Source organism: Macaca thibetana, chromosome 11, assembly GCF_024542745.1.
Source record: "Macaca thibetana thibetana isolate TM-01 chromosome 11, ASM2454274v1, whole genome shotgun sequence".
NCBI classification, from domain to species: Eukaryota; Metazoa; Chordata; class Mammalia; order Primates; family Cercopithecidae; genus Macaca; species Macaca thibetana.
In genome coordinates this window covers 76,730,055-76,756,130 of record NC_065588.1, presented here as the reverse complement: position 1 = coordinate 76,756,130, position 26,076 = coordinate 76,730,055, and the positions used below count along the sequence as shown (strand labels likewise).

General features: G+C 34.1%; 2 protein-coding genes across 2 annotated transcripts in view; both read right to left on the bottom strand.

Moving 5' to 3' along the window:
* The window catches only part of PTPRQ (protein tyrosine phosphatase receptor type Q), a 212,754-nt gene that overhangs the window by 57,158 nt on the left and 129,520 nt on the right, over positions 1-26,076 (bottom strand). The window contains exons 27-31 of the mRNA XM_050749268.1: positions 15,527-15,648; positions 9,494-9,680; positions 6,059-6,303; positions 3,685-3,751; positions 84-242 (exon numbers count right to left, since the gene is read on the bottom strand). Of these exons, the coding sequence (XP_050605225.1) occupies positions 84-242; positions 3,685-3,751; positions 6,059-6,303; positions 9,494-9,680; positions 15,527-15,648 (780 nt within the window). The remainder of the gene's footprint in view (positions 1-83; positions 243-3,684; positions 3,752-6,058; positions 6,304-9,493; positions 9,681-15,526; positions 15,649-26,076) is intronic.
* LOC126931242 (40S ribosomal protein S18-like) lies at positions 14,191-14,740 on the bottom strand. The gene has a single exon (XM_050749266.1). It carries the CDS (start codon positions 14,697-14,699, stop codon positions 14,241-14,243), a length of 459 nt encoding a protein of 152 aa, XP_050605223.1. The 5' UTR covers positions 14,700-14,740; the 3' UTR covers positions 14,191-14,240.

The following is a 26,076-nucleotide window of genomic DNA, read 5'->3' as shown; positions in this document are numbered from 1 at the left end:
ATCTTAATTTGAACTACATTCTTTTTAGCACTCAGCAATTTACACTCCACGATTTAAAAAGATGAACTGACATTTGATGATACCTCCTGTTTCTGTCACAAGCACTTGTACATTTTTTATTGGTCCATGATCATCACTGTAATAACATATTGGCATTCTGATTGTAATTGTTGTTGAAGTCACAAGCAGTTTTCCTGTGGCATCATAAATAGGGGTTGGTTTGGATTTTGGTCGTGCTGGAGCTATAAACAAAGAAGAAATGTCACTACAATTGATGTTTTTGCTTCATCAGTAAAAGAAAAACCCTTTCCCTTTCATGCAGATAATTTACCGATAAAGTGATGACAAACATAAATAACAAATTATACAGAGTTGTGCTTGGAGAGAGCAGACATTTAGCAATTATTATCTCCTGAAAGCATAATTATGTATTTGAGACTTTCCTGAGATAATAGAGCCCAGGTGTGATTTTCAGGCACCTGACTCCTCTTTGCATATTAAAAATTCAATTTATATATGCTCTCACTCATATATATTTTTTATAAATGCATAAACATATTTACTAATTACTATAATTTTAGTGTAGTTTCTTTTGCTTCTTTTAGCTGGTTCACTAATTTCTGTTCTAGTCATACCAGCACCCCTCCCACAGTTAATCCATGCTAAACATCTAGCTGATAGTTTCCCATATTTTCTTCCATGTTCACATAATCATATCAAAATAGATAAATAGTCATGCACAATACACTCTTCTCACTGTTTGCTTTTTTTAATGGGGCTCTAGTATGTATTATAATTACCCCTCATACTGCTTTTTTGCTTAAATATAACTTGGTTAAGTGTTTCCAAGTGACCAGGTACAGCGCTAACTCATTCTTCTTAACGACTATTATTACATATCATGGTGTCGCTGCATCATATTTATTCAACCATTCATCTGGTGATAGGAATTCACTTTTCCTCCAGTTTTTACACATGTGCTACAATAATTAGCCTTGTTTTACATTGAGCTTTATTTACTTATCCTTTTGTTTCTATGAAATAGATTTCTACGAGAAGAATTTCTACAACAAAAGATACATGTACTTTTAATCTTAACAGATTACCAGAATAACTTCTAGAAGAGCCATGATAATTCATAATTTATCATCAATGCATACAAATATCTCCAAACTATATGTAAAGAAGCTCTGCTTGTTTCATTTGGTCTTACAGTTCACTCTGTGTGTGTGTGTGTGTGTGTGTGTGTGTAGTGCTTGAGCATCAGTAAGTTACTTAACCAAATTTCAATTTCCATATTTTTTAAGACTCTCTTTTTTTTTTTTTTTTTTTTTTTTTTTTTTTTTTTTTTTTTTTTTTTTTTTTTTTTTGAGACGGAGTCTTGCTCTGTCACCCAGGCTGGAGTGCAGTGGCTGGATCTCAGCTCACTGCAAGCTCCGCCTCCCGGGTTTACGCCATTCTCCTGCCTCAGCCTCCCGAGTAGCTGGGACTACAGGCGCCCGCCACCGCGCCCGGCTAGTTTTTTGTATTTTTAGTAGAGACGGGGTTTCACCGTGTTAGCCAGGATGGTCTCGATCTCCTGACCTCGTGATCCGCCCGCCTCAGCCTCCCAAAGTGCTGGGATTACAGGCTTGAGCCACCGCGCCCGGCCAAGACTCTCTTTTTTAAAGCTTCTCAATAATCCCACAGGATTAGCAATATTGTTTTCATTTTGTATATAGGGAAAAGAGCTTATGTCACATAGTTATCAAAGACAAATACCAACATTTGAATCAATTTTTTTGACTCAGTTCTATAGTTCACTCTTTTTTGAGCATCAGATTCAAATGCAAATTTCTTACTCAATTGATACTCAAATGTATCAGTTTGAGTACTAAGACAAATAAAGGTTAAAATGAGACTGGATGTGTAAGAGGTTTCTTGGGGGAATTATCTGTGAAGAATTAAGGGACAGAGGGAAGGAGTAAGGGCCACAGATCGCAGGTATGACACCCGTAAAAGGGAAGATGAAAGGCAGGATTCAGTAGGAAGAGGCTCAGGTTTCAGGTAGCTCTGAGACTCTCAGCCAGGTCACTGGGGAGTACCCAGGCAAAGATTTCCAGTTAGAGGAATCCAGCATTGGACATTACCATATGACTTCATATTACCTATCAAATGCAAATTTCATGAGACTACTACCAATGGAATATTCCACATTGTTAATAAAATAATGTGTATTAGTAGAGAAAAAATAATTTCTCTAGGACCCCATCACTAAGACTATGTTCATATATCTTCTCCAGACTAGAAGTCATAAGTCTCCCTGCCTTAGGTAAGGAGTAAAAGTCAAGATTAACCAACCTGGCACGGGGATGGGAAAAGCATCTGAAATGGGAAGTTTTACTAAACCATAAAAGTGATGCATGTATTGCTATCTGCACACCTACATGTCTGCCACTGAACAACAAAGAGAAATTAAGAAGGTACGACTCATGCTATTCTTTGTGAAGTCATTTTGTGAAATAATTGATGTTTTTAAAGACCTTATGCATTTGTACATCTTCCAAAGTACATAATTTATCAATTTAAATCAAACACTTATAAAGAGTATCACAATTATATAAATAATCCATTGATAAAACGATAAAATTTATCAGTTTCATCTAACACGGAATATTTTTTATTCTTAATAGTACAAGTTTCCAGGCAGGGGTCTTAAGGGTTTCTTCAGATTCTCTTTTAATCTTCACAATGAACTTTGAGATAGGAACTAGTATTATCTCCATTTTGCAGGCCTGTAGAGGTTAAGAAACTTTCTCAAATTCAAACAGATATCAAGTGGCTAATCCATGATTCAATCCAGCAGTTTGATCCTAGACCCAGCCTAATGCTGTCACTTTTAATCATGGTGCTCTGCTGTATTTGCCAAAGACTGAAAAAAGTTACTTTTTGCTTTAGAAAGAGACATATCAGGTAGAATTCTACTAAAAGTTCATCCACTTCAGTTTTTGAAACCTCCCTGAAGGTTTTATTACACATTTTTAGAGAGATGGCACAATTATTACCTGCTGGTTTTCACTCTCAGGAAGAAAGGGCACCGTGATCATTTGAATGGCTCTAAATTTCGCTTAATCATCTTTTTTGGGTTTCATATTTTTTGGTTTTTTTGAAAGGGGGACCCAATTTTTAGTTATATTTTCTATGAAAGATACTTGCCAGAATCATGAACTGATAGACTTGCTTTACAGTCAGAATCATAAACCAACTACATGGTAGTTCAAAAAACACTATTTGATTAACTGAAAGAATCTCACTTCCAAAATAAAAATCAGTGAAACAATGTAATAATCTAATTAGACCTAGTCAAGGTCTAATGTTAGGCAATTTAAACACACTTTCTTTTCAATAACATTTAAAGAAACATAAAATAACAGACTATAAAATTTGTCTTTAAAAATTTAAACTTAGAAATATAAAATATATTAAAGAAATAAAATAAAGACATTCCCTTTAACATGGCAATTCACATCATTATTGAAACATTTTTAACTATAGCTTTAATAACCACATATTACTACTTAATATATGCTTAATATATGCATATTTATCACTTAAAGACTTGTCTACATCCTTATTTCAAGTATGGAATTTAAATTATAATCACTGATTAATAGCACTTCATAGGAAGGTAGCTCATGTATGTACCTTTGATATCCATGGTTATTCTCATCGGAACCTTTGGACCTGCACCAGCACTATTGACTGCGTAAATCTGAAACAAAGAAACATTTGTTACTATTTTCATGTTATGCTTATGTATGTATTTATATATATATATAACTGATTACAGTTACATGTAATTTTAAATGATTCTTTAAAAAACAACTACATACAGTCTATTAATTATATTTTCTTGCACTTGAATATAATATGTGTAGGAAGAACATTAACAATGGAGTATGTCTTAAAATTGATGTTCTAGTACTAAACGCTGAGAACAAAGGCTGAGTGATCTAAACAGCCCTATCACTGAGACCTGGACCGACTATGGTTTTAATGTGAACATAGGAAGAACAGAGCACTACAGCCACTAGATCTACGCTCTCCTGTCATCTACTCTAACATCTGTTCCTTCTCTCTGTAGCTAGGTAACTCTGGCCTCCTTTAAATCCATATTCAAGATCCTCTTTTTTTCCCTCTCTGAGATGAAATCCTATTCCTTCAGCCTCCCAGTTTTCCTGTATTAAATCATTCCCCTGAAAGATGGCCTTTATGCCCTTCTTCACCCCTGCCCCAAAGTATCTGACGCTATAACCTGCATAATGCAGCATATGCACATAAAACATTTCTGTTTGTATACACAGAGGGTGATTTACACAAACGAAATCCTTTCAATTAACTTTGTGCTAAGGAAGCTGTAGACACAGAATCTTATTTTCTTCACTTTATCTTGCTGTATTAAACAAAGACTATGTTCTTGGCTTATTTCATTGTACCTGATAAACCCAATTCAGTATATAAAATGTTTATGGGAATTACTTAATTTGTTTTATACATTAGTGGCCCACCCTTCCATACTCTAGATACTTTAAAAATGTTTTTATTGAATTAATATTATAATATACATGATATGGTAGATATGATAAATAAACCAAGACCATAAAATGTGGCTTAAAAATGCCTAGAGAAAATAATTGAGTTTGTAAACTCAAAAAAAATATTAAAAATAAAAAACATATGTTATAGTATGGTCCGTTATTTTTATTTCTTTATGGTAGAAACTAACATTTAAGTGAAATAATAAGTGAAAAGTTTGGGCAATGCCTCTGAAATTGCAGTGTGCAAAGAAGTCATTTGCAAACCTTGTTAAATGCAAATATGCAGATTTTGTTTCAGTAGGTCAGTACAGGTGCTAAAGTTATACATCCTAACAAACTTCAAGGTGTTAAGGATACTGCAGATTGCACTCTGCAAACAGGATTTTTAGGGATTTTTTAAAATTATTAATTAGTTGCACATTTTTGGTTCCTATTTTCTCTCTTACGATAGCCAAAATATACATACCTTTCACTACCTACCATAACTAGAAATATTTAATCCTCACAAATATTCTATAAAATAAATTATTATTCCAATTACCAAGTTTTCACATAAGGAATCTGGGGCTCAGATTTGATAAAGCTGCCCAGGCACAGAAGCCAGTATTTGAACCCAGGTTACTTAATTCTCTTAGTCATCATCTTCCCTCTAATCAATCTTTCACAATGGTAAACCATGTAATGTGACATGCAAAAAGAATCCCAACAAGATTTTATAAAGATATAAATTCAAAGTGACTGAGAGAAGTAGTAAATATATTCATTTTATACATACATACATATGCAAATTATTATCAATGACCTGCTAATTACATTGATATTAATAAAAAGTTGGTAGGCAGATTACTAAACTACTTGAAGATTTAGAGTAAATTCTGTTTCTTAGAAGATGATTTTTCTGAACCATATAATTTTATTTGAAAATTTCAAGATGATCTAAAAGTAGGCAAAGAATAAAACAAATTGTATGTGTATATGTCTCTGTGTATGTATATGAATACATTTATGTCTAAATTTAGGTAATTTAGAATTAAGATATAAAATGCTATTAGCTTTTAGTAATACTTGGTTAAAATGCATGATAATTTCAAACATGTAAACAATTATTTCTTTCTTTCACCCTTAAAATTTGCTTTTCCATTTTGAATTTATAATCACACATAGCTTCTTTTTTTGGCAGAGTTACCTCTTTATATATCACTGCTCTTTTACTGTTAATGTGCATTTTCTTTCTCTTTTATTTCCGAGTTTCTACTATTATTGTGCAAACTTCTCGGTTATTTACATATTTTAATTTCATAGTGCTTGTATTATAACAGAAAATAAGTAATTTCAGTTCTCAAAACTTATTTTTGTTGAGATGTCAAACAATCTCACAAAAAGATATGGGAAATGTATATACAAACTGCAATATTTTTAAACGCCAAGTTCATAAACTGACATTGTCATTTGGGAAATTAACTGAAGCTACGGATTCTTACACTGATATTGTATGTATGTCCACCTTTTAGTCCTTCTAACATTGCAATGACGAATGTGTTGGTTTTCTGTATAATACTGAGGTTGTGAATCTGGACAGCAGTAGGATCATCATCTCGGTAAACCAGAGCTTGATATACTTGGATATTTCCATTAGGTTGAGAAGGAGGAAGGAACGTTAATTGAAATTTTGTAACTTCATCTGGTATCTTCTGAAATGTCATGTTGTTAGGTGGGTCCTTTGGGGCTAAAATAAAATATTTAACAATTAATTTTTTTAAAAAATTCTATTCCTTTTTATCTCCACATAAATGTATTTGCTTTGAACTTCTCTTTTTAAAGGGTATTCCACAAATTAAACTATACAAACTACGAAAACTAGCAAAGTGACTGATGCATCATAGAATTATTGACATCTGTAATTCACAGCAACCATAATGGTGATCCAGTTTGTTTGTTTTATATGCACTTATTTTTATGCACAATATGTTTCTATAACATTTTAATCTTTTGTTTGTTTGTTTTTGAGACAGGGTCTCCTTCTGTCACCCTGACTGGAATGCAATGGTGTGACAGTTTAGAGTCAAAAGAAGTAGCAAAAACAGGACATACAGTCCCATTTAACTTTCTCCCAGTTTTCCCCATTGGTAACATCTTATGTAACCGGAGTTTAATATTAAACCAGGAAACTAATATTGACAGTATTGACAATGCTGTGCATACTACAGACATTATCCCAATTTCACCACTTTCCATGCTTTTGTCTATACTTTTATGCAATTTTGTCTTTTGTATAGATTCCTGTAACCACCACCATAAACAAGATACAAAACTATTACATCACCCTAAAGAAACTCTCTCCTAGTATCCTCTTTTATTTGCAGCATATGCTTCCTCACAACACTAATAATTCTTCCTCTGTATAGTTTTGTCATTTTGAAAATGACAATAGCATAACGACCTTGAGGTCCATCAAGGGGTATACTATATGTATTAATAGTACATTCTTGTTTTTATTGCTGAGTAATGTTCCATTTTGTGGACATAGCAGACTTTGTTTAACCATGGAAAAACATTTGGGTTGTTTCCAGTTTTCATTATTACTAATAAAACTGCAATCAACTTTGATGACCGATGTTTGTGTGAGCATAATTTTTCAATTCTCTGTGATCAGTGCCCAAGAGTGTGACTGCTGGGTCACACAGTAATTTCATGTTCAGCTTCATAAGTGGCTGCAAAATTATTTTCCATTGTGGCTATTCCATTTTACATTCCTACTAGCAATGTATGAGAGGTTCGGTCTTTCTGTATCCTTGCTGTACTGGGTATCATGGCCATATTTTAAATTATCTTATCTGTTCCAGTACCTAGACAATAATCTCTTATTGTGGTTTTAACTTGCATTTTCCTAATGTTGTCATGTGCTTTTTTCTTTTCTCTCTCTCTCTCTTTTTTTTTTTTTTTTTTTTTTTTTTTGAGACGGAGTCTCGCTCTGTCGCCCAGGCTGGAGTGCAGTAGCACGATCTCGGCTCTCTGCAAGCTCTGCCTCCTGGTTCACGCCATTCTCCTGCCTCAGCCTCCCGAGTAGCTGGGACTACAGGCGCCTGCCACCTCGCCCGGCTAATTTTTTGTATTTGTAGTAGGGACGGGGTTTCACCGTGTTAGCCAGAATGGTCTCCATCTTCTGACCTCGTGATCCGCCCCCCTTGGCCTCCCAAGTCTGCGAATTTTCTAATTGGATTTTTTTTTAATTGCTGGGTTTTAAGAGTTCTTTCTATAGTATAAATATTTTAGCTTATTTTAGATAAATAACAGCTTAACATATGACAAGCTAAGCATCAATACATTATTAAAATATGCATGAGGATAAAAGTTATTTTATGAATATAGGAGCTACTTCTTGGTGCATAACATAATTAGTGTTCTTTATGTAAGTGACCGATTGAATGACTATATCTATCTATTTTGATCAACTTGAAATAGTTATAGTCTTCTATACTAAGTAAAGAATTTCCATGAAGAAATGTAATATTTGGCTGTCAACAGTTCAGATGTTCAAGCTTTATTATCTTGCAAAAAATGTAAATAAATGAACAGCAAAGAATAAAAGAGAAGCAGATAAATATGCTATTGTGCCAAATATTTCATTTTACATGGAAAAACGCAAAGCTAAAATAAAGGTTAAGCTGGTTCAAGAGAGATATTTTTGCATTTGTTGCTATATGTTTTTATGCTGTATCATAAATGTATTTTCTTATGAGATATTTCTCTAAATTTAGGATGTGATTTTAAGTTAGATAAGCAAAGAAATTCTCTCAATGTTGTAAAAAACTTCCTACCCCTCAAATTTTTGGTTATACATGTAAAATCCTACTCTTAGAGATTTAGTAAAAATGTATTAAATTGTGATATCCTTGAAACAGATAGCACATTAAGGTTTGACAATGTTTTTTTGTATAAATGTGAGTACTTTCATCATATCTTTCCTCACAGGTAGGAGGGATTGAGAAGTAAAAGGCATAATCAGAAAATAGATACCTGTGATACTTGGCAGCCAAAGAGGAACAAATGGAACTTTAGGATGCTGATGATAAAATTTACCTTTTAATTTAGAACCATAACTTTACAGACAAAATGCATAGAGAATATAATGTAATGAAAAAACTAGCTGTAAAAAAAATTTACCTCCTATACTTACCTTACAGATAGCAACAAATAAACTATAGCAACATATCCCTTCATCTGCTCTTTCCAGTGATATATCTGGTGGCAAAGAACATCAGGAGTCTGAAGGAGGATGGGGCAAGCAAGTTCTGGGATGTTGACTTTCCAAATTTATTTGTTATTGGTTACAGTCTTATTATTCATTCAGACCCTGTTCATAAGAACTGGAGGAAATCTGTATAGATTCTGACATTTATCAAAGAGTTATATAATAAGACATATATTACTTGACTAAGTGAAGACAACAGCTGTGATAAATGTGAGCTGGATTCTACTTTTGAATTCCAGATTATTTAATACTCACAAAGTATTACAAATTTAATATTCACTCAAATAATCGGACAGAAGTAATTGAAATAAAATTTCAGTTGCAGTGTTATTGGATATAGACAGTTGGAAATATTATCTCTTAAGGCAAGCTTACTGAATTTCTGAAACAACTAGCAGATTAAATAAGTGCAAAGAAACATAACTGGATACCTTTAATCTGTTTCTGTATTTACAAGGATTGCATATTCTACGTAACTCCTCTTTACCTCAAAAATATAAATAGAAAGCTTCCTTTTTGTCAGTTGCAGAGAGTCACTAATTTTTTGTTTATATGCTTTAAAAACTTCTCATAACACATATATTTTTTGGTGGAGTGTGAGGAACTGTAAGAAAGCCAGCTAAATCTCAGTCAATTTTTAGCAAGGTTGAGAAATTCTCCTTACCTGATTCTAAAGTAGTAACAATCACTTCAGCACTTGACTTCCCTTCTACATATGCAGCACTAATGTTCCCAGTAAATGCAGTGATCACTACAGAATACCTTGTGAATGTTTCTAAATCTTTAATTTCTATGGTTTTATTTTCTTCATTTGACTTGATGAAGGATATATTAAATTCATCATTATCTACCTATAGGAAAATATAAGTAAAAATGAAGGAAGCAGCACTTGAGATCTAAGTCACTAAAACATAATAATACAAAGCTACATGAGCTGTATTTATCTAGCCAAATTTTAATTTATTTATTTTACAATCAGACTGCCCTGGGAAGTCTAAAGTGCTATTATAACAGTTTACTAATTATTAATTATCTTAGTAGTTGAAAGTAAAAGAAAAAAGCCCAACCAGACAACCACGATTAACCAACCCATTAAATAAATAAGCAAAAATCATCTTTGCAGTCAATGAAACTCTACTTTTGACTCCAATATTTTGTAGAAGAAAGCATAGAGGTTTTAGTACCTAATCACACAGGGTTCAAATCCCAGACTGGCCACTTATAGCTCCTGTAGCATTTGAGAAACCACATACACAGTCTAGTCTTTCAATGCCTGTAAAATTGGGCTAATAACATCTATTTACAGTGTTTCATTGAGATTTTAAAAGGACAGGTCTAAAGTAGCTGGCACATAGATTTCAATATTTTTTTCACCATTACCCACAAAAGGAAACACTCTTTGTAACATAATTCAGAAGATAAGACTGACAGATATAAAATATATATGTATCTTATGACTGTAATACATTTTTCAGAAATACACCATCTTTCTGAAGTACACTTTGATATCTTCTGCTCTTTTTAATTTTATTACAGCTTATTTAAAAATGCTGATGATGGCTGCAGTTTGAAAAACCCTGATTTAGCACTATGCATAGCACTGGATAATAATTAATCATGGATGTCATAATTATTAATGTGCATACATGAGTGTCTTTAGGCATATGAAATGTAGCTATATGATTTGTTCAAACATAGTCTGTCCTTTATGGAGGTTCTGGCCTATTCACTCCAGATATTAAGCATAGCTAAACTTGCTAGCACTAAGTAGAAGGGTTTTTCCCAGACAACCATGAGAAAATTCAAAATCCTATCATACATACTACTCTCAGGTACCTTAATTGAAACACTTAAAACCAGGTTTTATACACAGTGAACACTTCTAAGTCCACTTTCAACTTGACCCTCCCTCATGACTTTGAAATATTTTTTATTTGTTTGTTTGGTTGGTTCAATGTATTCTTTTAATGCTCTTTGCTAAGAACATATTTTATTGATAATATGAAACACACTTATTGATTTGCATATGGTATAACTATATTGTAAATGTTGTCCTGGAAACTCATTTATAGAGATGTTTTCTGAGGTAATATAAATAAAATTAACTCAATTTTTTAAAAAAGATGTTGCTATAAAAGAAAAAAGAAACATAGTAAAAGGATGATATAAATAATACCATTGTTGCATACAGTCAAATAGATCATCCCCACCTTAAGACAGAGCAGTGGACAGAAATGCCCCACTTCTCGAAAATGGAAGAAAAACAAATCAGCACAGGAATCCTATTGATCAGGAATATATGCCACTGGCAGAAAATGTGTATTTAACTAGTTGTTAACATTTAAATATCACATAAACATACGCTTTTTGGAATTTCCCTTAAGACTGGGCTTAATTTCATGCTGAAAAAAATATTATTGAGAGGTGTGGAGACGGGAACTGTTGACCTCTGTAAAGGGGCCTGGGTCCCGCTCATTGGAATCCCACTCAGTTGGCTTCACTTTGACTACTGGTTCATGTCACTTGTCTATTATAGCTATTTGAATTCTGATTTTATAGAGGTGAGGTGACCTCCTCAGGATTACTTAGAAGCAGAGGTAGGATTTGAGTCCAGGTCCTTCAAGAGTCCATAGCATTCTACACTTCCACAAGGTCACTGGGTTTGATCTTACAAATTTAACTATTTATAAATTATTATTCTTCCAATGCCTTCCATTAAAACAATAGATAACAAATATCAAGCCATAAAAATATGACATGGCATGCATATATTATATCTTTAAAAATATTTAACAAAATCTGAAAGGAATTCTCAGTCCTCAAATGTGGCAGTAAAAAAGATCATTATTACCTTTCTTTATTAAACCTACTACACCTTTGTTGTTGTTAACTACTACTTGTCCACTTACCCAGGACTGAAATCACGTCTTTTTGACTCATTTTCCTTCAATCAATTCCAAGTTTGTTTGCTCATATTGTACTTGATAATCTATTATTATAAAAGTCTTTCATCATTTTTGAAGTGTGACTTTATATACATTATCAGCAATTAGACTCTGTTTCTCCTCTTCCTGCCCCACTTCCTATTTTTTCTTCTCTTCCTACCCTGCCTCTACCCTTTCCCATCTGGTGTACCCCTATTCATTCATCAAGTCCCAGAATATATTTAACGTGTTGTATGAAGTCTCCTTTATCTTCTATGCCCCCCATAACGGGAACTTTAATTACTTTGTTAGCTTATATTCCCCGCAAAACTTCATACCTCAAACTCTATAATTAGCTGTTTCTATTTCAGTTTGTACCGCTAGGGTGTGAGCTACTTGACAGCAGAGCTTTATGTTTTTCATCCTTGTCTTGATGAACAGAAGCTACTCATAACAATTTGTTCAGTGAAAGAATAAAAGGAACAATGAAAATGACCATAAATGCATTAATTTCCAGCAGAATCATCTAGGATGATATTTACATTTTATAAAGTTTTCTTATAATATATCTTTAAGAATGACAACTTTTGTTTACACTTTTAAAGTTAAGAGTTTTATCTGTGTGGCTAGTATTTTGTAGAAGACAGGCTGCACAATAAGTTCCAAGTGCAACGCTATGTATTCTTCCTTAGTCTGGGAACCAATGATTCTTGAATGTTGATAATTACATATTAATGAAATGAGCTGCAGACATGCTTTATCAGAGTTGTTCACCTCTACATATCCAGCGTCTAGCACAGTTCTGGCACATTGGAAGTGTTTTAAAATGTGTGAGGAAGGAAGGAAGTAAGGGAGAGAGGGAGGGAGGGAGGGAGGAAGGAAGGAAGGAAGGAAGGAAGGAAGGAAGGAAGGAAGGAAGGAAGGAAGGAAGGAAGGAAGGAAGGAAGGAAGGAAAGAAGGAAGGAAATGCCTCTACTTAATTCCAAGAATCCTAAAGAAACTGTGAATTACTAGGTTCTGTCTGAATCTGTTCTTGCTATTGTTGATCTAAAGGAGTTTCGGTAAGGCTATATTTATGTTGGCAAATTTTATTTTCTATTTAATGGCCTTCCCTTTCTCCTGTCAAGCCATTGTCAATCTGATAGTTTTAGCCAAGTCTTCGCTCTGTGAGAAGTTATTCACCGTCTCTGTGCTTCAGATTTCTTTTTTGCAAAATGAAGGTAATAATGTGTACATCAAAATATTGCTAAACAACATGCAATAAGATAATGCATAGGAAGAGACGAACATGTAACTTGTATAAAATAAGCAATTAAAATATTCGTTATCTTCCCATTCTACTCTCTTTCCCTTGCTCACTTTGAAACTCAGCAAGAAAGCTACAAGAATGAGATTACAAAATCATTTCTTAATATGTTTTTTTTCTTCCTTTAAGCAGAATTTCCAAGGGAGAACTATTTTCGTTAATAAAGTGCCTTTCATTTGACAGAATAAAGCTTTATCATTTTATAATTTGTTTTTAATGCATATTCCCAGGACATTCATCATTCATGCTAATTATTTTTGGCTAATTACATACTAAAATCTTCACAAATATGCTCTACAAAAGGAACAGAAAATAGAGACTGAATTGGAGAACAAATATATCAATAATTCTTCAAATTTTATTTTAATGATGACAGGTCTTTTGAGATAGAAGTATTATATCTCCTTTTAAGGAATACTACAAAGACATAATAAAATGTTAAAGTTGGACAAGAGACAGAGGTAGAGAGAAAGGAGGAGAAATCACGATGTTATCCAATTTAATGCATAAGATGCTATTAGAAAACTGTGTCCAACGGGCTCAGCAAAACCCAAGCAGGGTGCAAAGGAAATACTTCCAATCTTTATTCTGGCTAATAGTTCTGCATTATCGACATCATTGAGCATCCTATCTTACATACAGGGTTTGACTTTCATGCCTGGATTTCCGTCTAAATGACTGTCTACTCCCATTCCGTCTCTTCAGTGGCCTCTTATTTAAGTATTGATATTCCCCAGGATGCTATCTTTGGGTTGTCATCTTTGCACATTCCATAGTGAATCTCATTCACTCCTATAATTTTGACTATCTTCTAAATACTAACATTTCCCAAATTTGCAAATCCAGAATTTCTCTCCTGAGCTCCAGATCCATATTTAATACTGCCAATGTGTGTATTGACCTGGAGGACTGCCACATATTTCAAACTCAGTGTGTCTAATACTGAACTCATTCTTTTCCTCTACAGATCTGTTCCTCCTCATAATCTTATGTCATATAACTTACAATCATCCTTAATTATCCTACTCACTCACCATCATGAGTTAGTTGATTTTTCACCAAATTCTATAGATTTAGATTATTTTTCATTCTGTTTTCTTGTTACATTTCCTCTGTTCTCTTTCCTTGCCCTTTTTTTTTTTTGTATATAAACTATTTATTAACAGACAAGGCCTACAGATTTATTTCTTCTTGGACACACCCACGGTGCGGCCACGGCGGCCAGTGGTCTTGGTGTGCTGGCCTCGGACACCAAGGCCCCAGAAGTGGCGCAGCCCTCTATGGGCCCGAATCTTCTTCAGTCGCTCCAGGTCTTCATGGAGCTTGTTGTCCAGACCATTGGCTAGGACCTGGCTATATTTTCCATCCTTTACATCCTTCTGTCTGTTCAAGAACCAGTCTGGGATCTTGTACTGGCGTGGATTCTGCATAATGGTGATCACACGTTCCACCTCATCCTCAGTGAGTTCTCCCGCCCTCTTGGTGAGGTCAATGTCTGCTTTCCTCAACACCACATGAGCATATCTTCGGCCCACACCCTTAATGGCAGTGATGGCAAAGGCTATTTTCCGCTGCCCATAGATGTTGGTGTTGAGTACTCGCAAAATATGCTGGAACTTTTCAGGGATCACTAGAGACATGGTGGCAGCACAAGCGGCGGCGTGTAGGCCTCCTGTGGAAGCTCCTTGCCCTTTTAGAGTTTCCTGTCTCCTTGCCTGATTTTGCACCCCCATACTGCTCTAAATCTGTCCTCTACACTGCAACCATACCTATCCTACACAGTAGAAATCTGTATCACCAACTGGCACCCCACTGCCCTTAACATAAAACCCTAACTCTGTAACTTGTTATATAGTCGGCCTCCAGATCTAGCCTCATCTCTTAGAACTTTTTTTTTAAATGCTATGACCTGGGATTGCCAAAAGACTTGATTTTTCTTGAATGAGGCTTACTTTTTTATACCCCTATTCCCATTTACCTTTTATGTTCTGCTTCACTTATTTTTCAAGACTTAGTTCTGATGTTATTTCATCTAGAAGATATTTCTCCTAATGCCTTCTTTCTTCTCATTTTGTATTATGAATCACTTTCTACTGTATGTAAACCAGATCTTTGTATTACTACCAATTCAACCACTTGTATGTGTGTATGTATACATACGATATATATATTCTATATGCTGATAATAAATATAATAATAGTGTTACTAATATTTTATATTTATTGAGCATTTATCATGTGTCAGGTAACGTTCCAAGTTCTTTATGCATGTTAACTGATTCAGTCCTCATACCCTGTTTACTATTATTAATCTTTACTTTACAGATATAGACATTGAAACACAAACAGTAAAGTAATTTTCCTAGTATCTAACAGAGCCAAAATTCAAATTCAAATAGTCTGGTTCCAAATCTTGTATTATTAACAATTTTATACTGACTTTTACAGAAGGTAAGACATGCCTTACCGATTTGACATCAATCAGATAATATGTTGGTCCAGTAATGACAGCAGGTTCACTCCAGCTTATGCTGATGCTGAAAGGTGATGTTGCTACTACATGAACATTTTCAGGAGGACCATCTGGAGCTATGACAATAGAAAATCAATTATCTCGCTACATTAGAATTAGCACTTGCTACAGTATAATAATAGAAAAGACCATGAAAAATGGATAGTCATAATGAATTAATTTTACATTAATTTATACTTCACAGAGTGCTAAAGGCATTACCAAATAAAAAGATCCAATTATTTAAAATTAGTTACTCTACGTGAACAACTTCCACATGAAAACTTAATTAATTAAAATCATAAGTACATTATTTTGAAACTTGAAATAATACTTTGAAAGGAAAGCATTACTATTGCTAAAGTAAACATTTTTAAACAAATAAATATTTTTCTTTTAAAACAGTTAACCTAGCAATGCTGTTTTAAGAAAACCCTTGCAGAAATGTAGTATTTGACTACAGAGAGATAGAGAAGCACAGTTGAAAATTAAAACTGGTATAATGAAAGTATACATATATTGTTTTACAAATGTAAATTGAGTTGATTTTATTGTTTTTGCTGAGGGTGGAGAATACGAAAGCGTTATTCAATTGTTCTGATCTATTATTAGAAATGCAATCTTCAAATATTTCTTGAATTCCTCATGATTCCAATTAAATTCTTTAATTTGTTCTACTTTCTTAATTTGTTCTACTTCGTTATTTTTTCAGTAATGCAAAACAAGAGACAATATTTTAAAAATGTTTCTGTTTAAAATCCTTATGTGTACAATTTCAGTCTGTGAAGCCACTAGGAATTAGGAGAGATAATAGTATGCAGGGAAAGATTTAGCCACAGTTAATTTCACACAGACATTAACGTAAGAACACTGCTGCACACACCTCTGTTCTTTCGAGGCCCCTAGTCAGTTCTAATGATATTAAATATTGGGAGATAAGTATTTCCCAGTATTTTCAATTTTTAAATACATATGGGCAAACATTATTGAGAAAGTATTATCCCACAGATCCTTAGAAGATATAATCTGGAAGATAAAATATTCCTTTCCTCAAATAATTCATAATCTAGCAAGAATACAAGTTGTATGATCTTGGTCAAACACCAAAATGTTTGAACCTCAGTTTGCCCATCATATGAATATTTTATAGTGCTTTAAAAGGAATTATGAAAACAAAGTATGTAAAAGTGACTAGTTCAGTATTTGCCACATTGTCGTCAATTATCAAGATATCATAAAAGATAAAGATAAGGGATAAATAGAAATAAATAACTATAAATATAATCTACAATGAGAGAGCAAAGTGATGATACAGATGGGGCAGGGTTGCAAGGTAAAGACGCACTGTGAAGGTGGGAATTGCACTAGGCCTTGATAGATGTGAAGGATACAGCAGGGTTAGGGGCACTTCTATGATAAGGGGAGGATCATAGAAAAGTCACAAAGACATAAACAACAGGATCCACAGACAGATGGAGTTGTATTGATGTAGAATTGCTTATCTTGGTAATGTTATTATTTACAAGTAAAAAAATATTATTCTAGGAAGGAGTCAATAAACTTCACCAGATTTCCAAAAGGATTCACGGTACAAAAAAAGATTCAGAATCCCTAAATCCAAGAAACAGAACTATTACAGAGAGACCAGCATCTATGAAGGAATAAAAATGAACAAGCCCAAGCAGTAATTTAGGAATTAAGCTAGAGAGTACTTCATTGTTATGTAAAAGAATTTGGAGTTTAATCTTTAAATAGTGGGATTCCACTGAGGTTTCTGAGAAAGGAATTATTTTTCCATTGATTTAGGAAGACAACTCAGGTAGCGATGAAAAAGTTATCTGAAGCACACTGAGTGTAGATAAGCTCTTTCCAAAAAGCCAAGTAAGACATGAGATCCCAAATAGGAATAGTGACAGAAGGGATAGATAGGAGGAGATGAAACCTAGAGTCACTGTAGAAAGATTAATAAAAAGAACTCAGGGAATAATTTGATGTGGGTGCAAATTGAGATAGAGAAAGTAGTAGAAGCTAATTCATGCATTAATATTGGTGAATTTTGACAGTTCACACCATCTCATTCAGGAACATACACTGATTTTGGTGGGGTAAGACTATGGTAGGAGATGATAAATTTGGATTTGTATTTGTTGAGTTTGAGAACCTACAGAAGTCTGAGATGCCTACCTGGCAAATGGAAAGATGAGCTTGAAATGAGGCAAATAGGATCAGAATGGAGAAAGTTTTTGTCCTTGTTTTTAAATTGCAGATAAAAGTTGGGATGGTATAAATATGGGTAGTGTATCTCGTTCAAGTGAATCACACGTTCTGAAGAGAGTCAAAAGGTTTATTTAAATACCAGATAGGTATAAGATGTTACTATCATTTGAACGTGTCCCCTCCAAAATTTAGATGTTGAAATGCAACGGCCAATGGGATGGTATGAAGAGGTGGGGCCTATAAGAGGTGAGTACATCATGAGAATGCCTCCCATGGTGAATGGGATTAAGGTCCTTATAAGAGAGGCTTCATGAAGCATTTGGATAGCTTGCCCTTCTGCTTTCCACTGTGTGAGGACATGCGTTCCTCCCCTCCAGAGGGTGTAACCCTCACCAGATAAGCAAATCTGTCTGCACCTTCATCTTGGACCTCCCAGCTTCCAGAACTATGAGAAAACAAATGTCTGTTCTTACAAATTACCAAGTCTCTGATACTTTGTTATAGCAACACAAAACAGACTAAGAGATTAATAGTGGTGACAATCTTTAAACTATGAATAAGTAATTGATATTTAGAATATATTTCTTAGGCATATAACATTACGTCTATGGAATTTAGGTGCACAACTCAATCCAAAAATATTTTAATAATAGCATTGACATATTTTAATAATAGTGCTTGACTGTAACCATACAGGAATCTAGAAAATACATTTTAGGAAGTTTCAGTGAACAAATACCTTTGGAGTGACAAAGATACTCTTCCTATTTGTACTTCTGAAAACTGTGCAATAATCTAAACATTGACACCCCTTACTCAAAGATCCAGTTTCATATTGCCAAGAAAACATCCAGGGGAGAGGGTGAAGAAAGGATGCTCCAGGATTCAGGGGTTTGATGAGCTAAGAGGTACTAATGATAAAGACAGAATTGGGTACACAGTTTCTCCAACAACTAAGGTATCAAGGAATCATACACATACCCTGCATAAACAGACATTTTCATTCTTTTTACTGCTAGCTTATGATCCTAGGAAAACCGCCTCAAATTGTAGCCTAATTCATTTAGGTAATTATACATAACAGATGAGAGCTATAAGAGGTCTCCCACCATCAGCATAATTAATTGCTTTGAAAAATATAAATATAAGATGCTTTGTGGGTTTCAATGGCCTCTTTTCTGCCTCTGACTCTATAAAAGGGGATGGGATATGAGCTATGAATAAATGTATTAAGGCTCCTTTATTATTAATGTTTTTTGCAAAATTTGACTTCCAGCTCTGTAAGAACCAGTGTGGAGAGAAACGATTTTCTGACCGGCCACACATTTCAAGTGGTATAAAACAGGAAAATATTTTAGAGTCCCCTTGTCTTTATTATAACCAAATGTTTAGTTGGCTTTGAGAATAAACTTATGCATTCATTTAATGAATAAATATTTATTAAGCAATTACTATGTGCTAGGCACTAGGAGGACAAAAATCCCATACAGGTGATCAAGGTAGCTTTTGATCCATCCATAAAGCTTCTACTGTTTAACCTTTTTCATTTAGTAACAGTTTACTGAACACCTATGATATGCCAGGCACTTTGGAAGTGCTGGGAATAGAGAAGAGAACCAAAGAGACAAAGACCATGGAACTTCTATTTTAATGCAATTGAGAGACAAATAGTATATATTAGAAAAATATAAATAAATGAATATATAATACACAAGTAAATTATATACCATGTTAGGAAGTCTTATGTACCATGATGAAAAATGAGACAAGGTCATGGGAATGAGGATGCTTAAGGGTGTTACTATTTTAAATATAGTGGTCAGCACATGCCTCACTAAACAGATAACATTTAAACAAATATTTGAAGGAGGTGAGAGAATACTGTTTGGAGGAAGGGTGTCCAGGAGGAGAATGGCCCGTGTGAAGACCCTGAGGCAGGATTTCGGCTGGTATGTCCGAAGAATAACAAGGACCACAGTGAAGCTGAAGCCCGGTGAGTTGGAATGAGAATCTGAGAGGAAATGGGGGCCAGATAATGTAAGGCCACTAAGACCAGCGTTAATGTCTTCCTTTGTAAGTATGGCTATTGTGAACAAAAAGACAAACACCATGAAGTAGAAGGGGCTGTGATAGATTGTGATCCTTGATATCTAACTCATACCAGAAACATGGGCTAAAATTAATTACATCAAAAAGGAAAGGTCATCTCCAAAATCTATTTGATTCATGTACCTCTGTAACATATACTACTCGATACTGTTGGAGCTATACTTTTCAACCTAACTCATTCTAGCAAGCAAGTAGAGTGGCACATTATTGTTGCCCAGACATCATGAAAAATTTATGGAGGATTTTCTGCGGCTAAGAAAGTTGTGAGATTTTTCTGCGGTAGCTTGTATCTGGAAAAAATTCTGTATCTCTGCTCTATAATGGCTTCCTCAGGTCTCAATTGAGGACAAAGTACAAAACCATTTCCCAAGGAAACTTTGGCTTGTGAGTATGTCTGTATGCCAGCTCAGAAAGCAATATAATGCTTTACTTTCAACTTCTCTTCTTTCACAATAAAACGTCAACGCTGCAATCATTCCTTTAATACTAGCAATCAAAGCCCTCATCAGGGAGTGTGTGACCCCAAGCAGAGCTAAGAGGAAAGTGACATTCAAAGATCATTCATGACAACACATATAATCACCTATACTACTAAATATTTTAAGTTCCTTGCACTGATCAATGATTATAAAAAAGCAAGGTATTTAGCCCCTTGCTGAGCTATGCTTTAAAGTCATTTCTTGAACTTTTCCCAAAATCGTTTTCCCTTCTTTCTTCCTTTTTTAAAAGAAACAATCACTCTAAACAATGTTTGCATTTTCAATAAAGTTCTCGATAAAAGTGCCTGTCTTGTTACACAAGTTTCCTGTGTTGAATCCTTTGTCAAAAATTTCTTTCAGCATGTATTTTGCCAACTTGTATTCTTGAAGGATTAGAGCTCCTAAATCCAAAATAAAAAATAAAAGTAAACTTATATAACTGAATATATATATATAAAAATATATAATATATAACAAGATATGTTTCACCTGTCTGGACCAATGAAAGATAATTGTTTGATTAATTCACAGGTAATTTAAGAGAAATATTTATGTCCATCTATTATAAAACAGTATCTAATTATTTTAGTATTGTACAATATTATAATATACTTATATACATATACAAATTATTTTAGGTATTTTTCTTATGAAATTTAACAAAATTCTCAAAACATATAATAAAATACATCCAGCATTTTCTCTGTTATCACAGCATATAGTAAACTACTACTAGTGTCACATAAGGGTGGCTACAAAATTACATTTATGAATGTCAACTACAAAAATAAAGGGAGCTTATGGTGGCAAAGGTATGAGGAGTTGAAAATATGCCAGTTTAAAAGCTTAGTAACTTATAAGCATCTTTCGGAGATTTTGTTTGTCTCCCCATATACTGTCACATTCTGATTTAGGATTGTTTGTGAAATGAATCTAGTCAGTAATGGGCCAAGATATCACTCTACCCTTTCTGTTATAAATCACAGCAATTTACTCAGTAGGAATGATCTATCCTTATTCTCTCATTCTCCATAATCCAATCACTTCCTCTCATAAGCACTTTCCCCCTGGTTTTCACCATAATGCATTTTCTGTAACTAACAACCATCATTTCCTGATTATCATGCTTCTATCCTTGCACAGGAATGTGGGTCTTACGTGGGTCAGGGTCATCTTTCCCATCCATCTGTGTCTTGATGCTAAGTGTGTTAGCTGAAAGGTGAGTCTGGATAGACCATCATTTTGCCTAGTCCATATGAAAGTTTGAATGCCCCCATCCATGCCACTTTGATTAAGAACCTACAAGTTTTAGTGTGCCTAATACTATAATTTTAGAATAAGCACATTCAAAGACTTATTTGTAACTTTGCAATCTGCAGATCCCTGTAAGTGTAACTTAATAGTGGAAAATATTCTAGAAAATACTCTGTGGTTTTTAATGTACTTCGTTATGATGACTTTTCTAAAAGAATAAACATAAATGAATAAATGGTTTGACAGCAACTCACAAAACAGGAAACTTTGGCTCTACATAGCTGCAATTTAAATTATCTGCACAACTGTTTGAATTTAAGTTCAGTATAAAAAGTTTACTAAAAGGGCCTACCATCCAGGGTGTTTTAGTTTCAGGATTTAGTACATTAGGCCACCAGATTTCTAGTGACTGTCATCACTAAATGAAGGGCTCTGTTGTTTCTCAGCTACACAAATATTAACAACTTCAAGGACTACAAGTCGACTTTGACTCAGCACATCTGGACAAATTAACACTGAGTGTTAGATGTCTCTCAGGATTAGAAGAAATCCAACAGGCTGGTGGATTCCTGTGTCTTAAGCAATTCAGGGCATCAAGCGCCCTGAAGTAGCTCTGCAATTGGATTCATTATATTTCCACACCGCAAGAGTATCTCAGGACATATTCCTGTCCACTGGTTAAAACACTTTGATAACTGGCTATGCTTTTGTAGTTTGGATGTTTTCCTAGAGCCCAGGGATTTTGCTGACCAAAATGCAACACCACTGTTGGTGTAGGAAATATTTCCTGTCATTTTATAAGATGTTAATTGTGTTTTCTAATTAGATTTCCTAACAGCAAGGTGGTGCTGCAGAGGGTATAGTATAATGGTGTTACAAATACAGCAAGCCCAAGAATTTGTCAGATTAGATTCATGAGTACTAAGAATGATTCATGGATGTTCATAGTATTAGACCTCACTGTATGATATTTTATCTGATGCTTAAGTGAGTTATTTTCTGACTAATTTCAGACTGGCTTAAGTTGGAAAAAAATACAAAATACAAAAAAAACCCTCTCAGTTTCAATACTGGCCATGCCAGGTAAGAATGAAAATACTATAATAATTACTATTACTTTAGAATCAGATAACATGTATTTTGTGAGAATAGCATCATGTTTATAAAACAACTTTTTACAACAGTGGTCCTCAAAATGTGTCTCCAGGCGAGCAGCATCAACATCACTGGGGAAGCCATAGAAAAGCAGTTTCTGAGGCACTACCCCAGACTTACTGAATCAGAAACCGTGAGTGTGGGGCTCAGTCCTCCAGGTGGTTGTAATGATTGTAGTTCAAGTTTAAGAACCACTGCTCTATAATGTCAACATGCCATTTGAAGAAATAGTGACACTGCTCTTCAGATGAGATGACCAATGATTACAACTCTTAGAAATAGGGGTGGAAAAAGGGAATTGAATTATTCCTTCTGTGAAGACTAGGGAAGCAGATATAAAGGAAGTTTGGGGGCTGGTAATCAACATGGAAACATGTATCAAGCCATCAAATTCTCCACAGACTGGTCTCCTCCTACCTTTCATTCTATTTTAATTCTGGATAAACTATGAAGAGGGTTCTCCCTACTCACTTCCTCCCATCTCAAAGTTTCTAGAATAATAACAGGTCAGCATGTTCCATTAGAGCATAAAATATCACCGCTTTCATGCTACCATGAAGCTCTGCATTGGAACAACCTGGAATAATTCAGGTAAGGCCATCACCATAATGGAGTCTTAGGACCAGGATAAATGTTGCTATTTTCTTCTCATATTCATTTGTATGCAGGCATAATTGGGGTAAAAAAATATCTAGGATATCATTAAAGAAAAATAAAAACCAAGGGTTTCAGAAACCTCAAAAGTATAATTTTGAGGTGTGTGTCAAAATTCTCACTCAATTTGTCTTGGGAGATGATTGGGCAGTTGGATAGCTTCTCTATGTGATATTAGCTAGTACCTCTCCATCTCTTGGTACTTGTCTACAACCCTGAGGCTTTGCTCAAGTCCTAGTCAAGATCTAAGAGTGCAGACTCTGTGCTAGAAATAAAGACTTATGAATGAATTAATGTTTTAAATACCTAGAATAGTACCAGCACATAGCGAACACCCAATAAGGTAAGTCATTGCTAATATTCTTCACTGTGCAGCCTAGGGCTCTCATTTTATTTACTAGGCATGAACAAAAAGTGACCAAGACTCCATACATAGTAATCCTAGGATTTTTCTATAATTTGGAATTTTCATAGTTAAATCAGAATTTTCTCTACTTTCTTAGTAAACGCAGAAGAAATGGGAGCTGAAATTTTGCTGACCTAGGGCCTAATGCTGAGCTAGAACTTAGAATTGAGGTTAAAGACAAAAATTCACAATGCATTACACCTACTTTACGCTTCTTGCTGAATGAACAGAAAGAAGATTCTCAGAAGCATAAAAGTTAATTCGATTCAACATGAAATTTAGTTTGAGATCCCAGAGAAAATAGGAGAATTCATTTGAAGTTTAAAAAGATAAAATACAGCTAAGCTATAAATGGGGAGAAAATTTCCTCCCCTTTTTCCTTTATGAAAAGCAGACTTTCTAAAATATTGATGATTAAAAAAAAAAAAAAACAGTGATAATCCTTACACTTTTCTCTGTTTGATTTTTAGTGATTTTGCTACAACTTTCCACTTGCTTATGTAAATAGGATTTCAAAACAAGTATTTTTATTTTAATTCTAGAATATTTGCATCATAACCTAGCATAAGGTCTTTTGACATCAGATATATAGTTGAATGCTTTATTACTTTAATATTATATGCTTTCTATGATTTCCTTTAAATTATGATTTCACCCATATATCTCTTCTTTGTAATCACACTTAGCACTCCAAATTTAAACATCGTTCTTCCTCTTTGTTCTTTCATGGACCATCAACCTATTATAATTCTGTCTCACTATACATATTTATCACCAGCTCATTATCTCAGTTAATCATTTAGATATTTTTAATGCTTCTCCAATCTATCCTGAATTGGGCATTTATTATTTTCCTTCACTGTTTGAAATATTCCTAAATGCAATAATTATTTCTTTCCTATATGCAATAATTCATATTTTTATATGTAATAGGAATATTTCATATATGCAATTATTTATATTTCTTATGTTAATTAATGAAAAGAAAAGTCACAAAATGATCAACAATATAAAATAGACTGGTTTTGTGAAATAAAAGAAGCTGAATATATCAAACATGAAAAGCAACTGGCCAGGAGAATTTTGATTTTGGCAGTAACAATGCAAGTATTTGAAAGACAAGATTTAGACCAAAAAAACTGAAAAAAATCAGTATGAACTATTTTAAAATACGGAGAATTTTGACACTGTACTACTTTAACAATAAAGTCAAATGCCTTTCTTCCATATTCATAAAAAGTCTTAGATTAAAAGTAGGCACAGGGGACAGAAAGGTACATAAGACATGCTCAGCTGGCTATTTCTGCTTTTAAGGAACTCAAAGTCCCACAAAAGAAAGAGAGAGAAATAACTATGATGCAATATGCTCACTTGTTGAGAAACAAGTTTTGGGAGGTGGGACTGGAAATAAGGATTTCTGAAAGGCTTCTCAAAAGAGATACTTAAAAACATAGCAAAAAGATAGCTGGTCACCAGAAGAGGAGGAAAGAAAGGACAATAAGAAAGAACAGCAAAGATTCTGGACCATAAAGGAGAAAGAATAGTGCCTGTATAAGAAATATAAACCAAATCATAAGTGACCTTGTAGAGCTTACTAATGGGCATAGTTTTAACATGCAGGCAAATAGAAAATGATCAAAGATTTTCAGCAGAGGAACATCATGGTCAGGCAGGTGTATTGAAATGCTGAGTTCAGATGAATGGTAGAAAATGAGAGCAGAAAGACTAGTTAATCTCTTTTGTAATCATCTAAGAGATAAATGTAAAAGTCTGGATTTAGAGACACTTGAAAAGAAAAATAAACAAATACAAGAGATATTTAGAAGGTAAATACAGTAGGACTCAGGTTTTGCCTTGTGGGGGATGAGAGTAGGTAAAAAGAACTAAAAATGATTTCTAGGTAACTAGTTTGAAGAACTAGATGAATAATGGTGTGGTAAACTGAGACACGGAACACATAGAAAGGAAAAGACTTGCAAGAGAAGGTGGCAATATGGAATTTGAGATGTCTATGGGAATCTAAGTGGTTATACCAATAACTTCAATATTCAGGCCTAGAGGACAGAGAAGTTGTCTTGAATTACCCATTAGGGAGTCCTGCGCAACTAATTTAGAAGACTTTCAACAGCATCTAACTAATTTTGCAGAAGTGCAACCATCATGTCTAGAATAAATGATATTTATTTTCTCTAGTGGTAGCAAGATGGAGCCCATTTTAATACTGCACTGCC